At 44.3% G+C, this 25,255-nt stretch overlaps 1 protein-coding gene across 1 annotated transcript; it reads right to left on the bottom strand.

Moving 5' to 3' along the window:
• Window positions 1-2,622: 2,622 nt before the first annotated feature.
• Window positions 2,623-23,998, bottom strand: NRN1L (neuritin 1 like). The gene is made up of 2 exons (XM_073581788.1): window positions 23,729-23,998; window positions 2,623-3,762 (listed from the first exon to the last, which is right to left on the bottom strand). The coding sequence occupies exons 1-2, from the start codon at window positions 23,932-23,934 to the stop codon at window positions 3,480-3,482; spliced, it is 489 nt and encodes a 162-aa protein (XP_073437889.1). The 5' UTR covers window positions 23,935-23,998; the 3' UTR covers window positions 2,623-3,479.
• Between the last annotated feature and the right edge of the window lie 1,257 nt (window positions 23,999-25,255).

The following is a 25,255-nucleotide window of genomic DNA, read 5'->3' as shown; positions in this document are numbered from 1 at the left end:
AATTTCACATGCTGTTGTGCAAATGGAATAGACAACAGAAATTATTGGCAATTATCAAGACACCCTCAAAGGAGTGGTTCTGCAGGTGAGGACCACACCTCAGTACCAATGCTTTCTGGCTGATGTTCTGGTCACTTTTGAATGTTGGTTGTGCTTTCACACTCATGGTAGCATGAGACGGACTCTACAACCCACACAAGTGGCTCAGATAGTGCAGGTCATCCAGGATGGCACATCAATGTGACCCTCCAAAGAAATGCCACCCCACACCATTACTGATCCACTGCCAAACCAGTCATGCTGAAGGATGTTGCAAGCAGGAGATAGCTCTCCACGGCATTTCCAGACTCTGTCACGTCTGTCACATGTGCTCAGTGTGAACCTGCTTTCATCTGTGAAGAGCACAGGGCACCAGTGCTGAATTTGCCAATCCTGGTATTCTGTGGCAAATGCCAAGGGTCCTGCACAGTGTTGGGCTGTGAGCACAACCTCCATCTGTGGACGTCAGGCCCTCAGACCATCCTCATGGGTCGGTTTCTAACCGTTTGTGTAGACACATGAACATTTGTGGCCCGAAGGAGGTCATTTTGCAGGGCTCTGGCAGTGCTCCTCCTGTTCCTCCTTGCACAAAGGTGGATGTAGCTATCCTGCTGCTGGGTTGTTTCCCTCGTACGGCCCCCTCCACGTCTCCTGGTGTACTGGCCTGTCTCCTGGTAGCGCCTCCAGCCTCTGGACACTACGCTGACAGACACAGCAAACCTTCTTGCCATCACTCGCATTGATGTGCCATCCTGGATGAGCTGCACTACGTGATCCACTTGAGTGGGTTGTAAAGTCTGTCTCATGCTACCATGAGTGTGAAAGCACAGCCAATATTCAAAAGTGACCAAAACATCAGCCCGAAAGTATTGGTACTGAGATGTGGTCTGTGGTCCCCACTTGCAGAACCACTCCTATATTGAGGGTGTCTTGATAATTGCCAATAATTTCCATCTGTTGTCTATTCCATTTGCACAACAGCATGTGAAATTGATTGTCAATCAGTGTTGCTTCCTAAGTGGACAGTTTGATTTCACAGAAGTTTGATTTACTTGGAGTTATATTCTGTTGTTTAAGTGTTCCCTTTATTTTTTTGAGCAGTGTATACTGTACATCTCAATTTATTTATACCATATGAATATAAAAGGACAGGTAATAGGTTTCGGCCAGGAAATATATTCATATTATCTGATGTGTTTATCCTTATCTCTCATGTACATTTCAGAAAGACAGACAAGGTTATGTACACTAAATCGCTATATACTGACTGACACGGACATAATCTTGTGATTTAAAATCTCAAGGACTTGGCGTAATTCCATGTCCTGGGATTACTTTGCCGGGGATTGCAGATTCATACTATTTACATTTTGTTAATTAATTGCTAAATGAGGACTATACAACAATTCGTCCTATGTGTCCATCCTCGGAGATTAAATATCAAGTGGAAGACAGACAATTATATACCTTGTGATAATGATGCCCTAATACATCATAAAGGAAAATGACAACTGTCAGTAGTATCGTAAGAAAAAGCAATATACATAATCCAGTGGAATGGTCATACAAAAACATCATGAAAAAATGGTAACAGTTCCTATAAAATGTGCTGCTAAAAAGTGACATGCCCCTATAATGTCTGTTATTAAATCATCTAGGAAGCAAGTCAACTTTTAAAGTGTAACCTCGTAATTTATCTAATTAAGGGTTAATGCATTTATTCACCTGTAATATGGCCACAATTCACACCTCGATTGTGGGTCTCAGGACCTCCAACATGGTTCGGGTCATGAGTGCAGTCAGACTGGGAATTGCAGGTATGACACCGATGAGTATGTGCTCCCGTTGGACTCCAAACTCTCAAAAATACCTACACTTTCTTGAAAGTGGAAAATCCCTTAAAGGAAACCTGTCACCAAGTTTTCTCAATATAAAATACAGCCACCATATTTAAGGCCTCTTTTACAGCATTCTAGTCAGCTATGTGTATGTTCCCAATCCCCTCTGCATAGCACCAAAAATGCCTTTTATTATACCTCCATATGGTACTGTCCGGTCTGATGGGCGTTTTTTTATCTTGATCCAGTGCCTCCTTTCTTCTTATGATCACCATCTTCCTTCCCTGTTTCGTGTGGAGGATGCGTCCTACGTCATACACAGTGTCCCCCACTCTCGCTCCTGTGCAGGTGTACTTCTCTCTGTCGTGCTGAAGGCAGAGCAAGCACTGTAGTGCGCATGCGCCGGCTTCACTTCTGGGTCACCAGCGCTCTTTGTCTTTTCCTGGCGAATGCACATTGCAGTACTTTACTCTGCCCTTGGCAGGGAAGAGAGAAGTGCGCATGCACAGGAGCGCAATCAGGGGAAAATGTATGGATGACGTAGGATGCGTCATCCACACAAAGCGGGAACGGAGGATGGCGATTGTTGGAAGAGAGGAAGCGTGAATCAAGACTAGTGACGCTCATCGAACCGGACTACACTGTATGTGGTATAATAATTATTTTTTGTGCTTTGCAGAGGGGATTGGGAACTTACATACAGCGTACTGAAATGTAGTAAAAGAGGCCCTAACGGTTCTAGCCCTACTTTATATTGGGAAAACCCGGTGCCAGGTTCCCTTTATGGAAATAAGGAGTTTTCCACTAAAAAAAACATTTTAAGCTGTCTAACAAATATTGTCTATTCTACTAGTTTGGTGAAGGTCACTCCGGTAATCCTCTGTTCCATTCTACAGTGTTCCCAAATGTCTATTCTCTACTCCAATTTGGACGTAAGGGACCGGTCTGATTAATCCTCTTTTCTTATTTCTCCACATCTGTCCCCCCTGAACATACCCAAACCCTTTCCTCTATCCAATCCAGAAATTCCAGAATGGGGATGTATTTTGGTCGCCTAACTAAGCTGTCAACCATTGGATCTGTATTCAGTATTGCAATCAAATGGGGAAACAGCGATACAAAGGTTTACAGGTTTGATTCGCCACAAGTCGGTAGACCGGATAGATGAGACACTGATTATGCGGTCAAAGATCACTCTGTGCTAATCCTATATTGCACCATAATGCAGACAAATAAGATCGCTGATGCCACAATAAAGTCATCAAAAAATGTGACTTGTTTCGGACATTTTACAATATACTTGTGAAAGTTGCGTTACCCTAAGGGTCACCATTCCACCCCTATCTCTTGCATTTATCAGCTGCACAGAGCAATTTTTGGCCACGCGATTTGTGTCACGGCCAATGTCGCTGTCTTGCCACAGCCTTAAATCAGCACAGAATTCTGTACCGAAAATTAAAAGCTCAAAGTTCATCTTAAGAATAAAGGCTTACAAAAATAGAATTACAAAAAAATAATGTTTTGCCGACATCTTCAGCTGCAAATCAACTGATTAAATTTCTTTTTGTGGACATATTCCCTTATTTTCAAGACCAGTAAGGTTTATAATGCTTTTTCAACGACAATCCAAACCAATATTGGAGCAATGACAATTGGTAACAGGCTATGTTGTATCATGCATGCTAAACCTCGAAGGGTTTCTTTATTTGTTTCTCCAGTATCCATGCTATTTGCTTGCTGATTCCTGGAATTGCACAAGTCATGCAAATTGCCCTGGTACTGAATTTTCCTCGACTCCTTTCTTAGAGATTCCCAAATGGCAGCTGTATCCTCAGGACAGTTGATCAGGACGCTGCTTGCACACCTGTGAAAATCATCCCAGGATCTACAGGAAAAAAAGATATTATTAATCATATATTGTAAACTGAACTTACAGTACATGGTTTTATAACTTACATTATTCAAAAATAATAACATTGCTTTTGAAAGATGAGACTCACAGCCGTTTTCTGTGCTAATACGTCTCAGTGTATATGCAAACGTTATTGTTGCGTTTTTTTCCAAGCAATATTGTCACGAAACCTGAAGGATTTCCTAGTGCCAGAAAAGTGAATGAGATTGCTGAAGTCTCATGCACACACTCACTGCTTATTTTTTACTTGCACATTTAAAGCTGCAGCATGGCAATTCTTTTAGTGTTTTTGCTGTAGATTTCACCCACTATACTATAGTATAATAGTAGGTTGACTATAATGGTGCCGATAGCATCAATGTGTGCTCTGTTGTGCAAAATTTTAGTTTGTATACACCTACTGGACAGACTGACACCCAAACACAGTCTACTACTCCAGATGTATACACCCGAAAATGATTCACAGCATTGACAGAGCACATGTTGACTCTAACAGCACCAATATACAGTGGGTATGGAAAGAATTCAGACCCCTTTAAAGTTTTTACTCTTTGTTTCATTGCAGCCGTTTGGTAAATTCAAAAAAGTTCACACAGCTAAAATAAGAAAGGAATGGCTTCAGAACAACTCTGTGACCATTCTTGACTGGCCCAGCCAGAGCCCTGACCTAAACCCAATGGAGCTTCTCTGGAGAGACTTGAAAATGGCTGTCCACCAACGTTCACCATCCAACCTGACGGAACTGGAGAGGATCTGCAAGGAAGAATGGCAGAGGATCCCCAAATCCAGGGGTGAAAAACTTGTTGCATCATTCCCAAGAAGACTCATGACTACATTAATGTTGAGCATTCCGATACTGCAAATATTAGGTATCGGCCGATATTCGCTGTATCGGAATTCCGATACCGAGTACCGATATTTTTACAATATCGGATACCGGAATCGTAAGTTCCCATAATGCAATGAGCCAGTGTTGTGGCTGTGATTGGCTGCTGAAATGATGCTATCTTGATGTGCGGTCTGTGCGGGCCTGCCGGAGGTCTGTGCGGGCTGCCGGGGGTCTGTGCGGGCCAGCTGGGGGTCTGTGCGGGCCGCCGGGGGTCTGTGCGGGCCTGCCGGGGGTCTGTGTGGGCCTGCTGGGGGTCTGTGTGGGCCTGCCGGGGGTCTGTGCGGGCCTGCCGGGGGTCTGTGCGGGCCTGCCGGGGGTCTGTGCGGGCCTGCCGGGGGTATGTGCGGGCCTGCTGGGGGTCTGTGCAGGCTGCTGGGGGGTCTGTGCGGGCCTGCCGGGGGTCTGCGGGCTGCCGGGGGTTTGTATGGGCCTGCCGGGGGTCTGTGCGGGCTGCCGGCGGTCTGTGCGGGCCTGCCGGGGGTTGTGTGTGTGTGCAGGCATCGTCCGATGGGACTACAAGTCCCATCGGGCTATGCCTGCTACAATGACAGTGATTGACACATTAGCCAATGATGGGACCATTTAGCCGAAATGTACGTCGGGGAGGGTACTCCTTGGTGGACTCTCACTTCAGACCAGTCTAATAGGTAATATTATGTAGTGACTTCATTTGGTGTGATTACTATATTTATCCTCATTTGGTGGCAGGCTCCACCATATGTGTTGGCTATAATTGTCTTTTTAGTCTACATACCTTGACTGGTTGTTATACACTACTGTGGGATAATGTTGAATATTTAATTCTTGTATTAAGTATGGATAAATAATTTTTTATATCCCTTTGTCCATTACCTGTGGTGTACCCTATGTATTTTTGCCCATATGCTATTTATGGTCATAACTGACTTATATACCACCCTTTTTCCTATATTCCTGTTATTTCTAATAAAATCATCTTGGTAATTTTGAAAAATTGTTGTATGGGACTTTTTTCGTGTGTTTTCTCTCTCATATATTTTCTATAATGATGGGACAGTAGTAGTCCCATCATCCAGCTAATGTGTTGAATGTAAAAAAAAAAAAAACATACATACTACATACGTACTACATTCATACAACATACATACATACTACATTCATACAACATACATACTACATTCATACAACATACATACTACATTCATACAACATACATACTACATTCATACCACTTACATACTACATATACTACATTCATACAACATACATATATACTACATATATACTACATTCATACAAGATACATACATACTACATATATACTACATTCATACAACATACATACATACTACATATATACTACATTCATACAACATACAGTGGGGCAAAAAAGTATTTAGTCAGTCAGCAATAGTGCAAGTTCCACCACTTAAAAAGATGAGAGGCGTCTGTAATTTACATCATAGGTAGACCTCAACTATGGGAGACAAACTGAGAAAAAAAAATCCAGAAAATCACATTGTCTGTTTTTTTTTCATTTTATTTGCATATTATGGTGGAAAATAAGTATTTGGTCAGAAACAAGCAATCAAGATTTCTGGCTCTCACAGACCTGTAACTTCTTCTTTAAGAGTCTCCTCTTTCCTCCACTCATTACCTGTAGTAATGGCACCTGTTTAAACTTGTTATCAGTATAAAAAGACACCTGTGCACACCCTCAAACAGTCTGACTCCAAACTCCACTATGGTGAAGACCAAAGAGCTGTCAAAGGACACCAGAAACAAAATTGTAGCCCTGCACCAGGCTGGGAAGCCTGAATCTGCAATAGCCAACCAGCTTGGAGTGAAGAAATCAACTGTGGGAGCAATAATTAGAAAATGGAAGACATACAAGACCACTGATAATCTCCCTCGATCTGGTGCTCCACGCAAAATCCCACCCCGTGGGGTCAGAATGATCACAAGAACGGTGAGCAAAAATCCCAGAACCACGCGGGGGGACCTAGTGAATGAACTGCAGAGAGCTGGGACCAATGTAACAAGGCCTACCATAAGTAACACACTACGCCACCATGGACTCAGATCCTGCAGTGCCAGACGTGTCCCACTGCTTTAGCCTGTACATGTCCGGGCCCATCTGAAGTTTGCTAGAGAGCATTTGGATGATCCAGAGGAGTTTTGGGAGAATGTCCTATGGTCTGATGAAACCAAACTGGAACTGTTTGGTAGAAACACAACTTGTCGTGTTTGGAGGAAAAAGAATACTGAGTTGCATCCATCAAACACCATACCTACTGTAAAGCATGGTGGTGGAAACATCATGCTTTGGGGCTGTTTCTCTGCAAAGGGGCCAGGACCACTGATCCGGGTACATGAAAGAATGAATGGGGCCATGTATCGTGAGATTTTGAGTGCAAACCTCCTTCCATCAGCAAGGGCATTGAATATGAAACGTGGCTGGGTCTTTCAACATGACAATGATCCAAAGCACACCGCCAGGGCAACGAAGGAGTGGCTTCGTAAGAAGCATTTCAAGGTCCTGGAGTGGCCTAGCCAGTCTCCAGATCTCAACCCTATAGAAAACCTTTGGAGGGAGTTGAAAGTCCGTGTTGCCAAGCGAAAAGCCAAAAACATCACTGCTCTAGAGGAGATCTGCATGGAGGAATGGGCCAACATACCAACAACAGTGTGTGGCAACCTTGTGAAGACTTACAGAAAACGTTTGACCTCTGTCATTGCCAACAAAGGATATATCACAAAGTATTGAGATGAAATTTTGTTTCTGACCAAATACTTATTTTCCACCATAATATGCAAATAAAATGAAAAAAAAACAGACAATGTGATTTTCTGGATTTTTTTTTCTCAGTTTGTCTCCCATAGTTGAGGTCTACCTATGATGTAAATTACAGACGCCTCTCATCTTTTTAAGTGGTGGAACTTGCACTATTGCTGACTGACTAAATACTTTTTTGCCCCACTGTACATGCATACATACTACATTCATATAACATACATACTACATACATACAATACATTCATACAATACATACATATAGACATACAGTACATATAACATAGAGTACATACTCACCATCACTTGTCACTTTGATCCCCGAAGCCAGTGTCATCTTTAAAAAGTATTAAAATAACAAACAAGCGATATACTCCCTGATCCACAGAAATCCACGAGTGTCCCACGACGATCTCCTGCACTGCATCACTGAGAGGTTACTATAGTTGACTGGTCTCACTTTATGGCAAAAGCTGCGTGGGAACTTTCTCACACAGCAATGCCAAAAGTGAGACTAGGAACTATTTTTTTACAGTGGTGAAGGAATACAGTGCGGAAGGATACCTACCTCCCGTATTTGGATTCCTGGGGCCCCTAGAGAGCGGTGGCATCAGCTGATGCTGCTGTTCTCCACGGGAGATCGTCATGGGACACTCGTGGGTTTCTGTGGATCAGGGAGTATATCAGTTGTTTGTTATTTTAATATTTTTTAAAGATGACACTGGTTCGGGGATCAAAGTGACAAGTGATGGTGAGTATGTACTCTATTTTATATGTACTGTATGTCTATATGTATGTATTGTATGAATGTATTGTATGTAGTATGTATGTTGTATGTACTGTATGTCTATATGTATGTATTGTATGAATGTATGAATGTATTATATGTAGTATGTAGGTAGCATGTATGTTGTATGTCTGTAGCATGTTTTATGAATGTTGTATGTATGTATGTATGTTGTATGTATGTTGTATGAATGTAGTATATATGTAGCATGTAGTATCTATGTTGTATGAATGTAGTATGTATGTAGTATGTATGTATGTTGTATGAATGTAGTATGTATGTTGTATGAATGCAGTATGTATGTAGTATGTATGTTGTATGAATGTAGTATATATGTAGTATGTATGTAGTATGTATGTTGTATGAATGTAGTATGTATGTATGTTGTATGAATGTAGTATATATTAAGTATGTATGTAATATGTATGTTGTATGAATGTAGTATATATGTAGTATGTATGTAGTATGTATGTATGTTGTATGAATGTAGTATATATGTAGTATGTATGTAGTATGAATGTAGTATATATGTAGTATGTATGTTTTTTTTTGTTTTGTTTTTTTACATTCAACACATTAGCCGGATGATGGGACTACTACTGTCCCATCATTGGCTAATGTGTCAATCACTGTCATTGTAGCAGGCATAGCCCGATGGGACTTGTAGTCCCATCTGACGATGCCTGCACACACACACAACCCCCGGCAGGCCCGCACAGACCCCCGGCAGGCCCGCACAGACCCCCGGCAGGCCCGCACAGACCCCCGGCAGGCCCGCACAGACCCCCGGCAGGCCCGTACAGACCCCCGGCAGGCCCGCACAGACCCACGGCAGCCTGCACAGACCCCCGGCAGCTCGCACAGACCCCCGGCAGGCCCGCACAGCCCCCTGGCAGGCCCGCACAGACCCCCGGCAGGCCCATACAGACCCCCGACAGCCCGCACAGACCCCCGAGAGGCCCGTGCAGACCCCGCCCGCACACACAGACATGCACAGTGTCCGCCCACGCACCGCCCACACTCTTCCCCCTCCCAAACTGGATGTACAAGTAAAGAAAGGGGTTTTTTTAATTCCGATATTTCTGTCCCGTTGACTTGAATGGGGTTTCCGGTATCGGAATCGGCGATACCCGATACTTTTTGGGTATCGGTCCAATCCAATCCGATCCTATATTTCTTAATATCGGATGGTATCGCTCAACACTACTCATGATGTACTAGCTCAAAGGGTGGTTCTACTCAATACTGAGCAATGGGTCTGAATACTTATGGCCATGTTATATTTCAGCTTTTGTTTAATATATTTGCAAAAATGTCTACATTTCAGTTTTTTCAGTCAAAATGGGGTGCAGAGTGAAAAATTAATGAGAAAAAAATGAACTTCTGAATTTACTAAATGGCTGCAATGAAACAAAGAGTGAAAAATTTAAAACGGTCTGAATAGTTTCCGTATCCACTCTAGTACATGGCCCCATCGGCACATACGTCCGAATCCTCTTTTGCGAGGGGGGGTTCGGACGCCAGCCCCAATGGAACAAACAAACGTGGACAAAAACACTGTGTGAAAAGGCCTCATTAAGCCTCTTCCTTCTCCGTTTATTTTTGCCTACAAGAAAAATGGATGACACATGGAGTAAGAAAAAAGGACCAAAAAATGGGTAAAAAACAGACCATAATTAATTTTAATTTTGTTCATGCTCATCTACAGTACTACTGATTTACATGTTCTTGTTTTCCATTGTACTTTTTGTTATATTATCTGTGCAATGTGTTGCTACCCTTGTTACACAATTGTCTTTCTGTAATATGTGTAAGGCAGCGCTCACTGAGTGCACTGGGGAACACCCACTTGGCAGCGCTATAACATACAGGAAGACTTAATTTCCTTAAAAGTTCTCCTGGGTTTATTGTTCCATATCCCCAGCAGCACAAACACAGAGTAGTCAGCCTTTAGGTCCGGCAACATAAAATAATAATGTCCATAAACAAGGCTTTGCTCCCTCAGACCCTGTTCACACACAGGCCAGGGCAATGTCCGTTAAACACTCAGTTCCATAGGACAGTACAGTCTCTTATTGACCGGGGTCAGTGCCACTCATGGTTGTCCGACTGTCCACTCCGGAGGTATCTCATAGACCTCATTCCTCTGGTTCAGGAAAGCCAGCACTGCTTCCCCGGTTGGCCTGGAGCCACACACACAGGAGGCCTTCTACCTCCCAGGTCACAGACAACTCTGTAGTGTCCCACCTGGACACATGGAAGTCTGTGCACAATCCAGACTCCCAACACTCTCTCATGTGCTAAACACACCTTCCAGTGATGGGTCGTTCGCGAACGATCCGACACAAAGAGCCGGCTCCCTGCTGTGAACGATGGGAGCCGTCACCCCAGTGAGAGCTACTAAAATCCCTGAATGGCTCTCCCTGGGTGTAAAATCCCGATGTTCGGCAGACATAACTCCGCCCACCTGAACAAAACTCCGCCCACACAGCAAATTCATTGGTTCCTAGAAAGTGGGTGGGGTTAATGTGGTAGGTGGGCGGAGTTTCTGACACCTAAACATGTACGCAATAGGGATCCATTTAGGATACTGCATAGAAAAAGGAGAGTCCAGCTCAAGAAGTAAAATCCAGAATTTTCTTTATTTATTTCATTAAAATACAAGCATGGCTGCTATAGTCATCATTGTGGTTTTTACCCTGACATGGGATAGCCGCACAGGGTCTAAGTCTAAGAGCGTTTACCACTCGAAACGCGTACAGAACCTTCTGGGCACTTTCTTTGCGACTATCCCATGTCTGGGTAAAAACCGCAATGATGACTATGGCAGCCATGCTTGTAATTTAATGAAATAAATAAAGACAATTCTGGATTTTACTCCTTGAGCTGGACTCTCCTTTTTCTATGAAGTGTTCCAAGACGTCCAAGTGGAGACGTGTTCTTGCTCGGACCTTGCTGCAGCATCAATGAGGGGTGAGCTGAACTAAATCCTTTTTTCTCCAATGTATCCATTTAGGATCCAAAAAGAGCCGGATCTTTTTGGTGAGCGGAGCCGTGAGAGCCAGATCTCCAAAAAGAGCCGGACTGCCCATCACTAACACCTTCATTGTGTAGGCTGTAACCCCACCCCCAGGTGAGGTATGGATCACATGACTGGTCACCTGGTCATGACCTCACAGCAGGTCCTGAAAATACCTGCAGGTCCTGAAGGAAAACAGGGGTACAGTCAGCAGCCGCACCCAAAGGTGAGGTAATATGGGTAGGCTGACCCTCCCATCTCTCATAGCTATCCGCAACCCGGACCCAGGTGCACTAACCGTTATATTAGTGCTCACGTGCACTAATAATAAAACACTACAGGTTGCATCTCAGGGAGCATCCATCCCTGTGACATATATCGGCCATTCACAACCCTGCCAGTCACTGTTTCTGCATCACCACAGAGGAAACGCCTGTATGCATGACCTGGGGAGCCTACATAGAGCCCCCTAGCTGTCACAGGGGTCACTGCATTACATATAAAAGACAAAATTTTTGTCTTGTTTCTCTGGAACGTTTCTCATAATGTCTATCATAAATTACATTAAAAACAATTACAAAAAACAATATAAATAAAAAAATAACATAATATGAAAAATATAAATAAAAAAATAACATTACAACAAATAAAAAAAATAATGTGTCAAAATAATGAAAAAGTGTTTAATTGTAAGACTCAAGTATACTTGTGACCAAGATTCTGAAGATTGTCATCGACAGAAAAAGATTAAGAGTTCCAGGTAATAGTAAAAAAATACAATTTTTATTTATAATAATTAAAAAAGAATTACTACCGTAAAAGAGAAATGCCTCACCGTGAGAGACGCCACACAATCATTTAAAAATTTAAAATAATATGACAGTTCCAATAACTGACAAAAGATCAGTGTTATGCGGGGCTTAGGTCAAAGGAGGCTGACATACCCGGGGCCCCTGCGGAGTCCCTCAAACTAGGGAAAACCCTGTCTGACCCTCAACCCAGGGTTTTTGCTAATGGTGCAAATGCCTGAGCCTCCAGCCTTTCCTTATCTCCTGCTCAGCCCTAAGCTGAACCCTCCACCCTCCACCCAGTGAGTTGTCAAACCACCAAAGCCCACACAGTAATGACAGACAGGGAGAACTTAAATCACACCGTGCCGCAAACACACAGGACAATACTGTAATGTGAACAGGGCAAAACAAAGCACAAATAAAAAAAGGTAACAACGGATCATACGACACCAGATATGAATTTCTCTCTCCAACACCTCCTCTCCAGACCGGAACCACTTGGCATAAAACACAAGCTATAATCGGCGACGCCCACAGGCCAGCACGACTATTTGAAGACCGTGGGCGTGACCAAACATCCCATCTGATTTCCAGCGAGATTAACCCCAGATAACCTGAGTAAAATCAAGCCGGCGCCACTGAGGCTATAGTGGACGGAGATGGAACTACCGCTGCCTGCCGGACGCTGTGGTGTGAATAGCGTCCGACATAACAGTACCCCGTCTTCTACGAGGGACCCCAGGGCCCCCAAGACTCATAGGACCCAGCTTGTCCGGATGACGGCGGTGAAAGGAACTGACCAGCCGATCCGCATGTATGTCCGAGGCTGGTACCCAAGACCTCTCCTCCGGACCATACCCCCGCCAGTGTACCAAATACTGAAGAGAACGGCGCAGTACTCGAGAGTCCACCACCTTGGAGACTTCAAACTCTAAATCGCCATCCACCATGACTGGAGGTGGCATCGGCATTGTGTCCACAGAGCCTACCACCTTTTTCAATAAAGACCTGTGAAACACGTTGTGTATCCTGTATACCGCAGGAAGTTCCAACCGATAAGCAACGGGGTTAATGATGGCAGCAATCTTAAAAGGGCCAATAAACCTTGGACACAATTTCAATGATGGAATTTTGAGTTTTATGTTTTTAGTAGCTAACCACACCCAATCACCCACACACAGGTCCGGACCTGGCACGCGTCTAGTGTCAGCCACACGTTTGTACCTTGCACTCATGCTCAGCAATCGCTGTTTCACACTCCTCCAGACCGATGATAGTTGAACTCCTAACTGGTCCTCCTCTGGGACGCCCCCAGAGCCCCCCTGACGCAAGGTACAAAATTGAGGATGGTGCCCATAAACACAAAAGAACGGAGACTCTCCCGATGATTCTTGGCGGTGATTATTTAATGCGAACTCGGCAAGGGAAGGAACGTCGACCACTCCTCTTGGTTGTCAGACACAAAACATCGCAAATACTGCTCCAGATTTTGGTTCATGCGCTCAGTTTGACCATTTGACTGCGAATGAAACACCGACGAATGAGACAACTTGATCCCCAATCGTGAGCAAAAAGCTTTCCAAAACTTCGCCACAAACTGGGTACCCCTATCAGACACTATGTCCGACGGAACTCCGTGCAATCTGACCACCTCCTGCACAAAGACCTGAGCCAACGTCTTCGCGTTGGGCAAGGAAGGCAACGACACAAAATGCGCCATCTTCGAAAATCGATCAACCACCACCAGGATGACCGTGTTCCCCGCCGAGGAAGGCAAGTCCATGATAAAGTCCATGGAGATTTCTGTCCATGGCCTACTAGGTATCCCCAGAGGCTGTAGAGTGCCAGCAGGACGGGTTCTGGGCGACTTGGCCCTGGCGCACGTGATGCAAGCTGTCATGTACGAAACCACGTCCTGCCGGATTTTTGGCCACCAGAAGCGGCGCGATACCAGTTCCAAGGTGCCCCTAACCCCTGGATGACCGGCCAAAACCGAGTCGTGGTGTTCCCCCAACACTTTAAGACGAAGATGAAGGGGTACAAACGACTTATTAGCGGGAAGTCCTGGTGGTACCTCCTCCTGGGCCTCGGCAATCTCCACCTCTACCTCAGTCGTGAGAGACGAAACCACTACACCTTCCTGGAGGATGGGTACCGGATCTTCCCGAGGTTCTCCCCCCGGAAAACACCTGGACAAGGCATCTGCCTTGGTGTTTTTAGCCCCAGGACGGTAAGTCACCAGAAAGTTAAAACGTGTAAAAAACAATGCCCAGCGAGCCTGCCTGGGAGACAGACGCTTTGCCGACTCCAGATAGAGCAGGTTTTTATGGTCGGTGATGACTGTGACCTGGTGGGCCGCCCCCTCCAAGAAGTGTCGCCATTCCTCAAAAGCCAATTTGATGGCCAACAACTCCCTGTTGCCGACGTCGTAATTCCGTTCAGCAGGCGACAGCTTCCTGGAGAAGTAGGCGCATGGACGCATATTGCTCAAGGACGAGCCCTGTGACAGTACTGCCCCCACTCCCACCTCAGACGCATCGACCTCCACCGTAAAAGGTTTAGATACGTCCGGTTGCACGAGAATGGGGGCTGAAGCAAAACGGTTCTTCAGAAGCTCAAATGCACGCACCGCATCCTCAGACCAGATAGCGAGATTGGTACCTTTTTTCGTCATGTCCGTGAGCGGTTTGGCTATAGTAGAGAAATTCTTAATAAACTTCCTATAATAGTTGGCAAACCCAAGGAACCGCTGGAGCGCTTTTAGATTATCAGGCCGTTCCCATCGCAGCACCGCTTGCACCTTCGCGGCGTCCATTTTAAACCCTGCGGCGGACACAATATATCTCAAAAAAGGCAACTCCTGAACAAAAAATACGCATTTTTCAAGCTTAGCATAGAGCTTATTCTCATGGAGCAACTGTAACACCTGCCTGACATGCTCTAAATGAGTGTCCTGGTCGCTCGAATAAATGAGGATATCATCTAGGTACACAATCACAAATTTCCCCAGCACATGAGCGAATACATCATTTATGAAATGTTGGAAAACAGCAGGCGCGGTTGTCAACCCAAATGGCATAACTAGGCTTTCAAAATGACCCTCAGGGGTATTAAATGCCGTCTTCCACTCATCCCCCTGACGGACCCTTATGAGGTTATATGCCCCCCTGAGGTCAAGTTTGGAAAACCACTTCGCACCAGCCACCTGGTTGAACAAATCAGGGATCAGAGGCATCGGGTAGGGATCACGGACCGTAATCTGGTTTAACTCCCGGAAATCCAGACACGGGCGTAACCCCCCATCTTTTTTCTTAATGAAGAAAAACCCTGCTGCTACAGGTGAGGATGAAGGCCGGATGTGCCCTTTACTTAAACTCTCCACGATGTAGTCTTTAAGAGCTTTTCTCTCCGGACCAGAAATACTAAACATCCTCGCCTTTGGCAATTTAGCCCCGGGTTTTAACCTAATCTGACAGTAATAGGCTCGATGTGGAGGTAGTTCTGAGCAACCCCTCTCAGAGAATACGTCCGCAAAATCCAGCAATGCCTCCGGAAGGCTGGACTTCACGGCGGACACACATGTGGCCAAGCAATTTTCCTGGCAGAAACTGCTCCACTGGACTATGTCCTGGGTTCTCCAGTCAATCACCGGGTTGTGCTTGGACAACCATGGGAAACCCAGGACCATTTGTGCTGGGAGATTATTGAGTACCCTACATGTAACCCACTCAGAATGTAGGACCTCAATGTGGAGTTTAACCTCAGCTAGAAACTCAGTAATCTCCCCCTGTGGGAGGGGAGCGGCATTAATGGTAACCACGCGAATAGGATGAGGGAGTTTTTCGATCTTGAAACTTGCCATGCGTGCAAACTCCTCATCCATGAGATTGGTGGTGGAACCGCTATCCACAAACACTGATGTGGGTAGCTCTCTGCCCGCAATAATAACCCTGGCAGGGAGCATACATTGAGATACCATCATGGAGGATATGCATACGCTCAGTTGGGCCTCCTCCATACCCTCTGAGCTTACCAGTTTTCCGCCGGTGCGACTTTCTTTGGTAGCACAGGACAAGCATTTACATAATAATCTCTTTTACCACAGTAAAAACATGCTCCATGCTTCCTGAACCCAGGAACGCGACGCTGCACATGTGATACCCCAGCGATTTGCATAGGTTCCGTGGGCTCACCTGCAGCAACCACACTGGCACCCCTGCTTTCCCCCAGGGGCAGCGTCTCCTGCGCCCCTTGACGCAAACGGCGATCAATACAAATAACCAAACTCATGGCAGACTCTAACGACGCAGGAGTCTCATACATTAGGAGGGCCTGTTTAACTCTTTCTGAAACCCCATGAATAAACTGACTCTGCAGCGCTGGGTCGTTCCACTGTGTGTCTACTGCCCAACGGCGAAATTCTGAACAATAGTCTTCCGCCATACGTTCCCCCTGACGGAGGGCGCGGATTTTAGATTCCGCCAAAGCCAATCTGTCGGGATCATCATAAATGAGCCCGAGTGCTGAAAAAACATTCTCAACCGAATGAAACGTAGCAGAGTCGGCTGGTAAGGAAAACGCCCATGCTTGAGGGTCCCCACTCAGTAATGATAACACCAGACCCACCCGCTGAGCCTCATTACCTGAGGAGACCGGGCGCATGCGAAAGTATAACTTGCAGGCCTCCCGAAAGATGACAAATTTGCTGCGTTCCCCAGAAAATCGTTCAGGCAGCGGAATCTTAGGCTCTGCACCTGCACCAGCAGAAGCCGCTTGCACATTAGCTACAACCAGGCCCTGCTGCTGAACTGCCCCCTTCAACTCGGTGACCTGTAAGGCCAGCGCCGCCAACTGGCGATTTATGGAAGTCATGGAATCCATGGAAAAATGTTAGGCCGATTATAATGTTATGCGGGGCTTAGGTCAAAGGAGGCTGACATACCCGGGGCCCCTGCGGAGTCCCTCAAACTAGGGAAAACCCTGTCTGACCCTCAACCCAGGGTTATTGCTAATGGTGCAAATGCCTGAGCCTCCAACCTTTCCTTATCTCCTGCTCAGCCCTAAGCTGAACCCTCCACCCTCCACCCAGTGAGTTGTCAAACCACCAAAGCCCACACAATAATGACAGACAGGGAGAACTTAAACCACACCGCGCCGCAAACACACAGGACAATACTGTAATGTGAACAGGGCAAAACAAAGCACAAATAAAAAAAGGTAACAACGGATCATACGACACCAGATATGAATTTCTCTCTCCAACACCTCCTCTCCAGACCGGAACCACTTGGCATAAAACACAAGCTATAATCGGCGACGCCCACAGGCCAGCACGACTATTTAAAGACCGTGGGTGTGACCAAACATCCCATCTGATTTCCAGCTAGATTAACCCCAGATAACCTGAGTAAAATCAAGCCGGCGCCACTGAGGCTATAGTGGATGGAGATGGAACTACCGCTGCCTGCCGGACGCTGTGGTGTGAACAGCGTCCGACATGACAATCAGGTATAATTATACGATTTCCCAACATTATGGAAGAAGCCAGCGGTGAAACGCGTGTCGGGGTGGGGAGTCGCCACTACTGATGTCAGGTAACCCTTGATATGGATTTCACTGCTTATGCCTTTTGAATAATATTACACTATCTTTCCCCTTTCACTTGAAGTGTTAGTTGCTTTCATAGCAACAGGGAATCTCTTTAGGGCTATTTTGTTGTGAGTTTGCGGTTTTGAAATAATGTTGGGAAATCGCATATTTATACCTGATCTTTTATCAGTTATTGGAGCTGTCATATTATTTTAAATAAATGTGTGGTGTCTCGGCGGTGAGACATTTCTCTTTTATGGTAGTAATTTTTTTTTTAAATTATTATAAATAAAAAATTGTATTTTTTACTATTATCTGGAGCTCGTCATCTTTTTCTGTTGATGACGATCTTCAGAATGTTGGTCATATAGTGATTGTTGAAGTGCCAGCTCCGTATGTATACTGGATATTGCTAATATCAAGTATACTTGTGCATTATATAATTTTTTAAATTCATTTCTTTATTAAACCTTTACCTGAAGCGTTGTCTTTACATTTGCTTTCCGTGCACGTGCTCTGCGCTAATTAGTTCGAGTCAATTTATAGTGAACTTGAACAGTCACAGGAGAAAATAAATTTACAGTGCAAATGCCTGGCCAGATGGGCTGGTCAGATGGAGCCTGATTTAGCTGGAAGTTTTATTTCTGATTATATTAATTTAATCTGAGAATAAGGTGGCTGGCTCATTATCCGTTAGCCTATTGCATGGAGAAACCAATGGGAAAACATATACGTGGCTTGTAGTGTTAGAAATTGAAGAAATGGGGTGCGAAGACACAGTTTTCTAGGGATTTCTTGCTACAGAGCTTGATTAGCCTAGGGGTGTGGATTACTTGTATGGGTTTGGCCACACTGGTGCCACGGGCTCCATTTAAAAAGGAACCATGGCCACTGTATTAAAGTAGATTAATTTTCAGATGGATCTTTAGGGCTTATTCCAATCAGAGTTGGACCAGTGTTTGATCAGAGTGTGCACCATGAACGTCATCCAACATTCTCATAAGTGGAGAAATGTAAAAAAAAAAAAAAAATCTCCATATTCTCTATTCTGACAGTCCAAGAGAATCAAACCGCACTTGGAGACATGTCCGATTTTGTGTTGAGGGTTGGATCAAAATCAGCAATGCAAATCAATGAGTCCGTGACAGTAATCGGGCTGATTGATTTTTGTCACGGACCCATTGATTTGCATTGCTGATTTTGATCCAACCTTTGATACAAAATCGGACATGTCTCCGGTATTTTCAACAGACCATTTGGTCAGAGGAAAAAATCTGACATGTGAATGGCCCCATGGACTATCACAGTCACGAGGGCTATCTATGAAAAACAAGGCAGGAGAGTGTAAGGAGATGGACCTACTGCCCATGTTCCTCTTTGAAGAAACAAGGTTAATTTTATTTGGTGTAATGTGATATACGAGGGGCGCCTGAAAACTTCGAGGCCCACCCATGAAATCTTTTTTGCATTGTCTTGTTTTGCAATGCAATATGTTATTTAGTTAGTTGAATGGCCTCATGAGAAATCTGGATTTATTTTGATTTTTTTTGTTTCCGTTACAGCATTTTAAAGTTGGGTCGCAAGGCTGAAATATGGAAATGGAGAAGTTGGCAAAGTTCACACATCGGCTGTTGCAATGGCTGCAATTCCACCTTCCACCAAGGTGCTTTTTCATCTGTGGGAATAGGTGATAGTCCGAGGGAGCCAAATCAGGGGAATAGGGTGGGCGCTGAAGCAGCTGGAAACCACAGGAGTGAATTGCAGCAGCCGATGTGTGAACTTTGCCAACTTCTCCATTTCCATATTTCAGCCTTGTGACCCAACTTTAAAATGCTGTAACGGAAACAAAAAAAATCAAAATAAATCCAGATTGCTCATGAGACCATTCAACTAACTAAATAACATATTGCATTGCAAAACAAGACCATGCAGAAAAGATTTCATGGGTGGGCCTCGAAGTTTTCAGGCGCCCCTCGTATAATGTGAATTGTGATTAAAGATGTTAGTAATGTTGATAGTGTGCGTAGTTTGACAATAGTGACAGGTAGAGTTAATGGCTGGGACTAGCCTAGAGTGGATGGGGCAAGGTTGAAAGGAAGGTGACAATTACCTATCAGAGAGGCAGATAGAGCCTGGAGTCCATAGAAAGAGGACCTAAGGTACATTGTCGACAAAGAAGCAATCTGGGATGCGCCTAAAGTGAAAGGAGACTGAAGGAAAGGGATAGCAAGATCTGGACCAGAAGTAACTAAGAGACAAAGTGATCGATCAGAGATGGACTCTGGGAGAGGTCACCTAGCAGAAAGGTGAGAGTTTATAACTGTTGAAGGTAACAGGCCTGGACAGGACTGAGTACGTGAGATGAATAGATTATCCTCGGCGGGAGTTTCAAAGCGTCAGCACTGGAGAAGCTAAGTACCGGTCATACTGGTAACCTTAGCTTCCCTTAAAGGGAGAGAAGACGCAGAATTGCAAGCCGAGTAAAGGACTCATGCTAAACTGGACTGAAGTACTGGGTTGTGGTGGAGTAACGAGAGCAGAGTGAATACAGAGGACATGTAAAGAGAGGAAAGGGGAAGATAGAGAATAATATAGAAAGAAGGAAGGAAACTGTGTGGAAAATGCTTCGAGTTGTAAAGGAAACATTGATAAGACTGTGCACCCGCTATCTCTTGTATGTACACCCTACCAAGTTACCGTTCAGTAAAAAGTTTATTTTTGGTGGTCTCCCTCATTGAACTGTCCAACACCTAGTTCTGGCAAACCAGCAACATCAACTACCTGCGAGATCTCCACCCTCTCCTATCCTGACAGTCATCCGAGTGTGATCTGATTTTTTTCACAGACCCATTGATTTGCATTTCCGATTTTGATCTGATCCTCGGAACAAAATCAGACATATCTCTGCAATTTTCGGTGGATCGCTCGGTCCGCGAAAAATCAGACATGTGAATGGCCCCATAGACTATCACAGGTCCAAGTGCTATCCGTGAAAAACACGGATAGCGCTCGTACACAAAAATCGGATGTCTTAATGAGCCCTTAGACTGACAGGCAGCTTATTAGACCTCGTCTTTGGCAGGATTTTATAGGCTATAGCAGGGGTGGACAACATTTTTTGGTCCAAGGGCCACATTGTAATATTGAACCAATCTGAAGGGTCGCAAACAAATTTAAAATGGTATTTACATGAATACATCAGCAGAACTGAGTTTTGAGTATTTGAGAAAGATTGGGAGAGTCTCTGCTCTAAAAAATCAGAGTGACCACACCCAATCTTAGTGTTTTTGAAGCAGAAACTTAACCAAATCCTCCTTATAATCTCAAAATCAAGTTTTGGGGATTTTTTAGTTTTAATATGAAGCATGTTATAGATTGCTACATGATCAGAACAACTATCAGTATATGAAAGCAACACCAAAACCACCGTCAGTACATGAAAGCAACACCAAAACCACCATCAGTATAGGAATAGATCACCACGCATAGTACAGTGTCAATTGCAGTTTCAGGTCAGGCCCATAAGCACTTGCATCATGTAAACCTGATACTCACAGTATGTTAATATCAATGGTAAGGAGATACTGGGAGTTGTTGTAACCAGCCATCATCAGACTGTGGGCCATACAGGAACCACAGCACTGATGAGACGCAGGAGGAAATAAAAATAAACATTTACATCCAGGTACCTCATAGATGACATCTTCTCTGACCATTCCCATCTCTTTTGTCCCCATGTAGTACAGACACCAAGATGAGATTTCATGCCCAGTGCTAGTCTCTGCAGACTTTCCTCTTCTCTGTCTTCAACAGCACTTCCCATCATATTCCCCCCACATCACTCCTCTTTGGATTATTCCCCCTCACACCATTCCTCTCCATCATATTCCCCCCATAATGCTCCTCTCCAGCATGTTTCTCCCCACACAGCTCCCTTCAATCATACTCCCCGCACTGCTCTTCTGCATACGTGCCTCCTTCACTATCCTTTTCACCGTTGCCCCATCATGTGGCCTCATAGTAACAACAACCCCCATCCTTCCTTTTATTATAGTATATTAAATCCTCGGCTCCTTACTTTTTCCGGTGCTTACTTGCCTCCTCTGTGCTGTGGCACCGGTGACAGCATCAATGTGATGAAGTCACAGCATGATGACCTCATCACACTGCTGCATTTCAGGACGGGGCCTGACAGGCGCTCCTCTGCTCTTCACTTGTCCCGGTGCAGAAGTGTTTAACTGTATTCGCGTCTTAGAGACACGAATACAGTTGAACACAGGAAAATGAGAACCAGAGTCTCCCGATACCTGCGGACCACACAACAGCCTTCGGCAGGCCGTATGCAGCCTTATTTTGTGCAGGCCTGGGCTATAGTATATATCAGATACAGAGGCCATTGTTAGGCACTGGACTGACAGAGGGAGTGTGCTTCCTCAGTCAAACTCCTTACAAGTGCGGTAGATGGCAACTGCAACACACAAGGGGTTAAATGGCCACATTGCACATGGCTACAGGTAAATAGTGTCTAAATACTATGTTGCCTGCTTACTGGAAGCATGACTACGGCCAAAAAATGAAGTATGATTTTCCCAATAACTACTTGCACCGAGTCATTAGCGCACTGCAGGGGTGTAATTACAGTCGCTGCTGATTACACAGTAAGTGAGGCTGTAATCACTCCCCTGCACTCTGAGATCCAGTAATGCAGCACATGTGTGTATACATCGTATGTGTGTGCACATATAAAAAGACAAGGAATGGGGTTCATCTACATTTACCATAGATCGCCCAAGCTCTACTGTATTCATTGTGCCATTGATGAGAAATCTTTTGTTTTATTTTTATGCAAATTCATCTGCAAGTGCACTGGTGAGAGTATCTGTGCACTTGCAGTCCATGTCTCCTCTGCTGTTTTCTCTGACCGGCGTCACCCTCCTCTGGTTGATTGACAGTGGAGACTGGCTCTACTGTAGGTTGTGATTCTGCTACACCTGACCAACATACTGTATTTACAGCACATTGTGCCACTGTTCGACCATGGAAAGTCCTGAACATCGATGTTTGCTGTATCACAACTGTGTTGTAAAAGTAGTGTACCGAGCTGAATGTAGCAAGGATGTCTGTGTCATGTAGCATAATCGCATCGCTCAGCATAGCCCTTCCCAGCTGTCAATCAACCAACAGAGGACAGAAAGATCAGCAGAGGAGATGTGGACTGCAAGTGCACTGATACTCAAAGGTGCACTTGCATCAAAATTTGAATAAAGATAAAACAAAGATTTCTCAACAATGGCTCAACAGATTCAGACCAAAGACGCATCACTGAAATTGTAGCACCTTAACCTATACAGCTGTACCTTGCTTTGGCAACCAAGAACAGCTTCTTTAAAGGGAGTTTATCAGCAAAGAATGACTGCTCAAACCAAGCACAGGCGCTTGGTGCGCCTTGGTGTGGCCAAACAGTTCAGTGCACCTTCCGATCTGCTTGTTTTCCCTCTATCTCCATCCCCGTCTTCTTTGTTTGATAGCTCTAGCTTTATAATGCCAGAGAAAGGCAGCAATAGAGGGGAGACAAATAGGGGGGAAGTTGCACTTAAATGTTTAGTTGTGCCAAGGCTGCAGCGAACGCCTGTCCTTGGTATGGCCAAACAGTTCAGTGCATCTTCTGAACTGCTTGTTTTCCATCTATTTCCATCCCTGTCTCCTTTCATTGACCGATCTGGCTTTATAAAGCCAGAGAAAGATATTGATAGAGGGAAAACAAGTAGGTGGGAAGGTGCACTTAAATGTTTAGCTGCGCCAAGGCTGCAGAGAGCGCCTGTCCTTGGTATGGCCAAACAGTTCAGTGCATCTTCTGACCTGCTTGTTTTCCATCTATTTCCATCCCTGTCTCCTTTCATTGACCGATCTGGCTTTATAAAGCCAGAGAAAGATATTGATAGAGGGAACACAAGTAGGTGGGAAGGTGCACTTAAATGTTTAGCTGCGCCAAGGCTGCAGAGAGCGCCTGTCCTTGGTATGAACGGTCATAATGTATGAACCCATACTATATTACGACATCTTCTGATTTCGCCCAGTGTACTACACTTACTTGCATATGGAGTCTAGCTCTTCTGCGTCATCGAGGTCTTCATTGACTTTGAACTGCTGGACATTTTGAGCCATACTATCCCCCAAGCTGATTAGACAGTCAGCAAATCCTTTATAAATCGTGTCACATTTTCTGCTTGTTGCTCTCACCGGAATATGTAGAAGAGCTGAAGCAAAAGAGAGAAACATACTGATAAATACATCCATTTTTTGCAAATTTACTTGCTATTTCATTAGAAAGTGCTGCATTATTGCTGTGAAATACAAAAAAAGCAAAAACACTTACATTTTAATTCTAATGTTGAAAATGCACCAAAAAAAAAACCTTCTCATGACACAACCTCCCCAGGCATAGCCAAATTTAGGCTAATAAAAACCTGTGCATCTGTTGTTCGGACTCTGTTTTGTTTTTATATATTGTATATCATACCTCTATATCATATATAGAGTATAATATATATCTCATACCCTCCTGGTACAAATAAACCATAGGGTCTGTCCTAACACAGCCCGGATCCCTTTTAGTACCGAATGAACAGTTAAAAAGCATGATGTACATAATAAATACAAAAATAGGGGAAGGACAATAATAAAAAAGTGGAAAAAGTACTATGCGGGATGGTACGGGTTACACATATTTAGAGCACCAAAACAGTATAATATTGCCATACATAATAAATAAATTCCAGTCAAATTGGAGTAACATGGCAGAAGGGGATTTTTTTTAAATTCTGTGTAAGCATGGTTGAAAAGCAATGTCTGACTTTCATTTGTTCATTTTCATAGATTTTTTATTTATTATTACTTTTATAAGATTCAAGTTATTTCTGTCACCATCGTGGGTTTTTGACCACATGTGTATATTAGTCATGGCCGAAAGTGTTGACATCCTTGAAATTGTTTCAGAAAATGAAGTGTTTCTCCCAGAAAATTATGCAATTACACATGTTTTGTTATACACGTTTATTTCCCTTGGGTGTATTGGAACAACACATGAAAAAATGAGGAAAAAAAAAGGCAAATTTGACATAATTTCACACAAAGCCTCAAAAATGGGTCAAAATTGTGGGTGAACAACTTTGTTTCAATCATGTGATGCTTGTTCAAACTCACATGTGGCAAGTAACAGGTGTGGGCAATATGAAAATGACACCGGCAACCAGATAAAAAGGGGAGAAGTTGACTCCATCTTTGCATTGTGTGTCTGTGTGTGCCATACTAAACATGGAGAACAGACAGAGAAGAGAACTCACTGAGGACTTGAGAAAAGTGTTGAACAATATCAACAAACTCAAGGTTACATCTCCATAGATCTTGATGTTCCTTTGTCCTCTGTGTGCAGCATAATCAAGACGTTTACAACCCATGGCACTGTAGCTAATTATCCTGGACATGGGAGGCAGAGAAAAATTTATGAAAGGTTGCAACATAGGATAGTCCAAATGGTGGATAAGCAGCCCCAATCAAGTTCCAAAAAAGCTGTTCTGCAGGCTCAGGGGGATCATTGTCAGCGCATTCAAACTTTTGA

The sequence above is a fragment of the Dendrobates tinctorius genome, unplaced genomic scaffold, assembly GCF_039654945.1.
Source record: "Dendrobates tinctorius isolate UK_male_01 unplaced genomic scaffold, ASM3965494v1 ptg000009l, whole genome shotgun sequence".
Taxonomy (NCBI): domain Eukaryota; kingdom Metazoa; phylum Chordata; class Amphibia; order Anura; family Dendrobatidae; genus Dendrobates; species Dendrobates tinctorius.
Note: the sequence above shows the minus strand (reverse complement) of the source record. Positions and strands in the feature narration are given on the sequence as shown.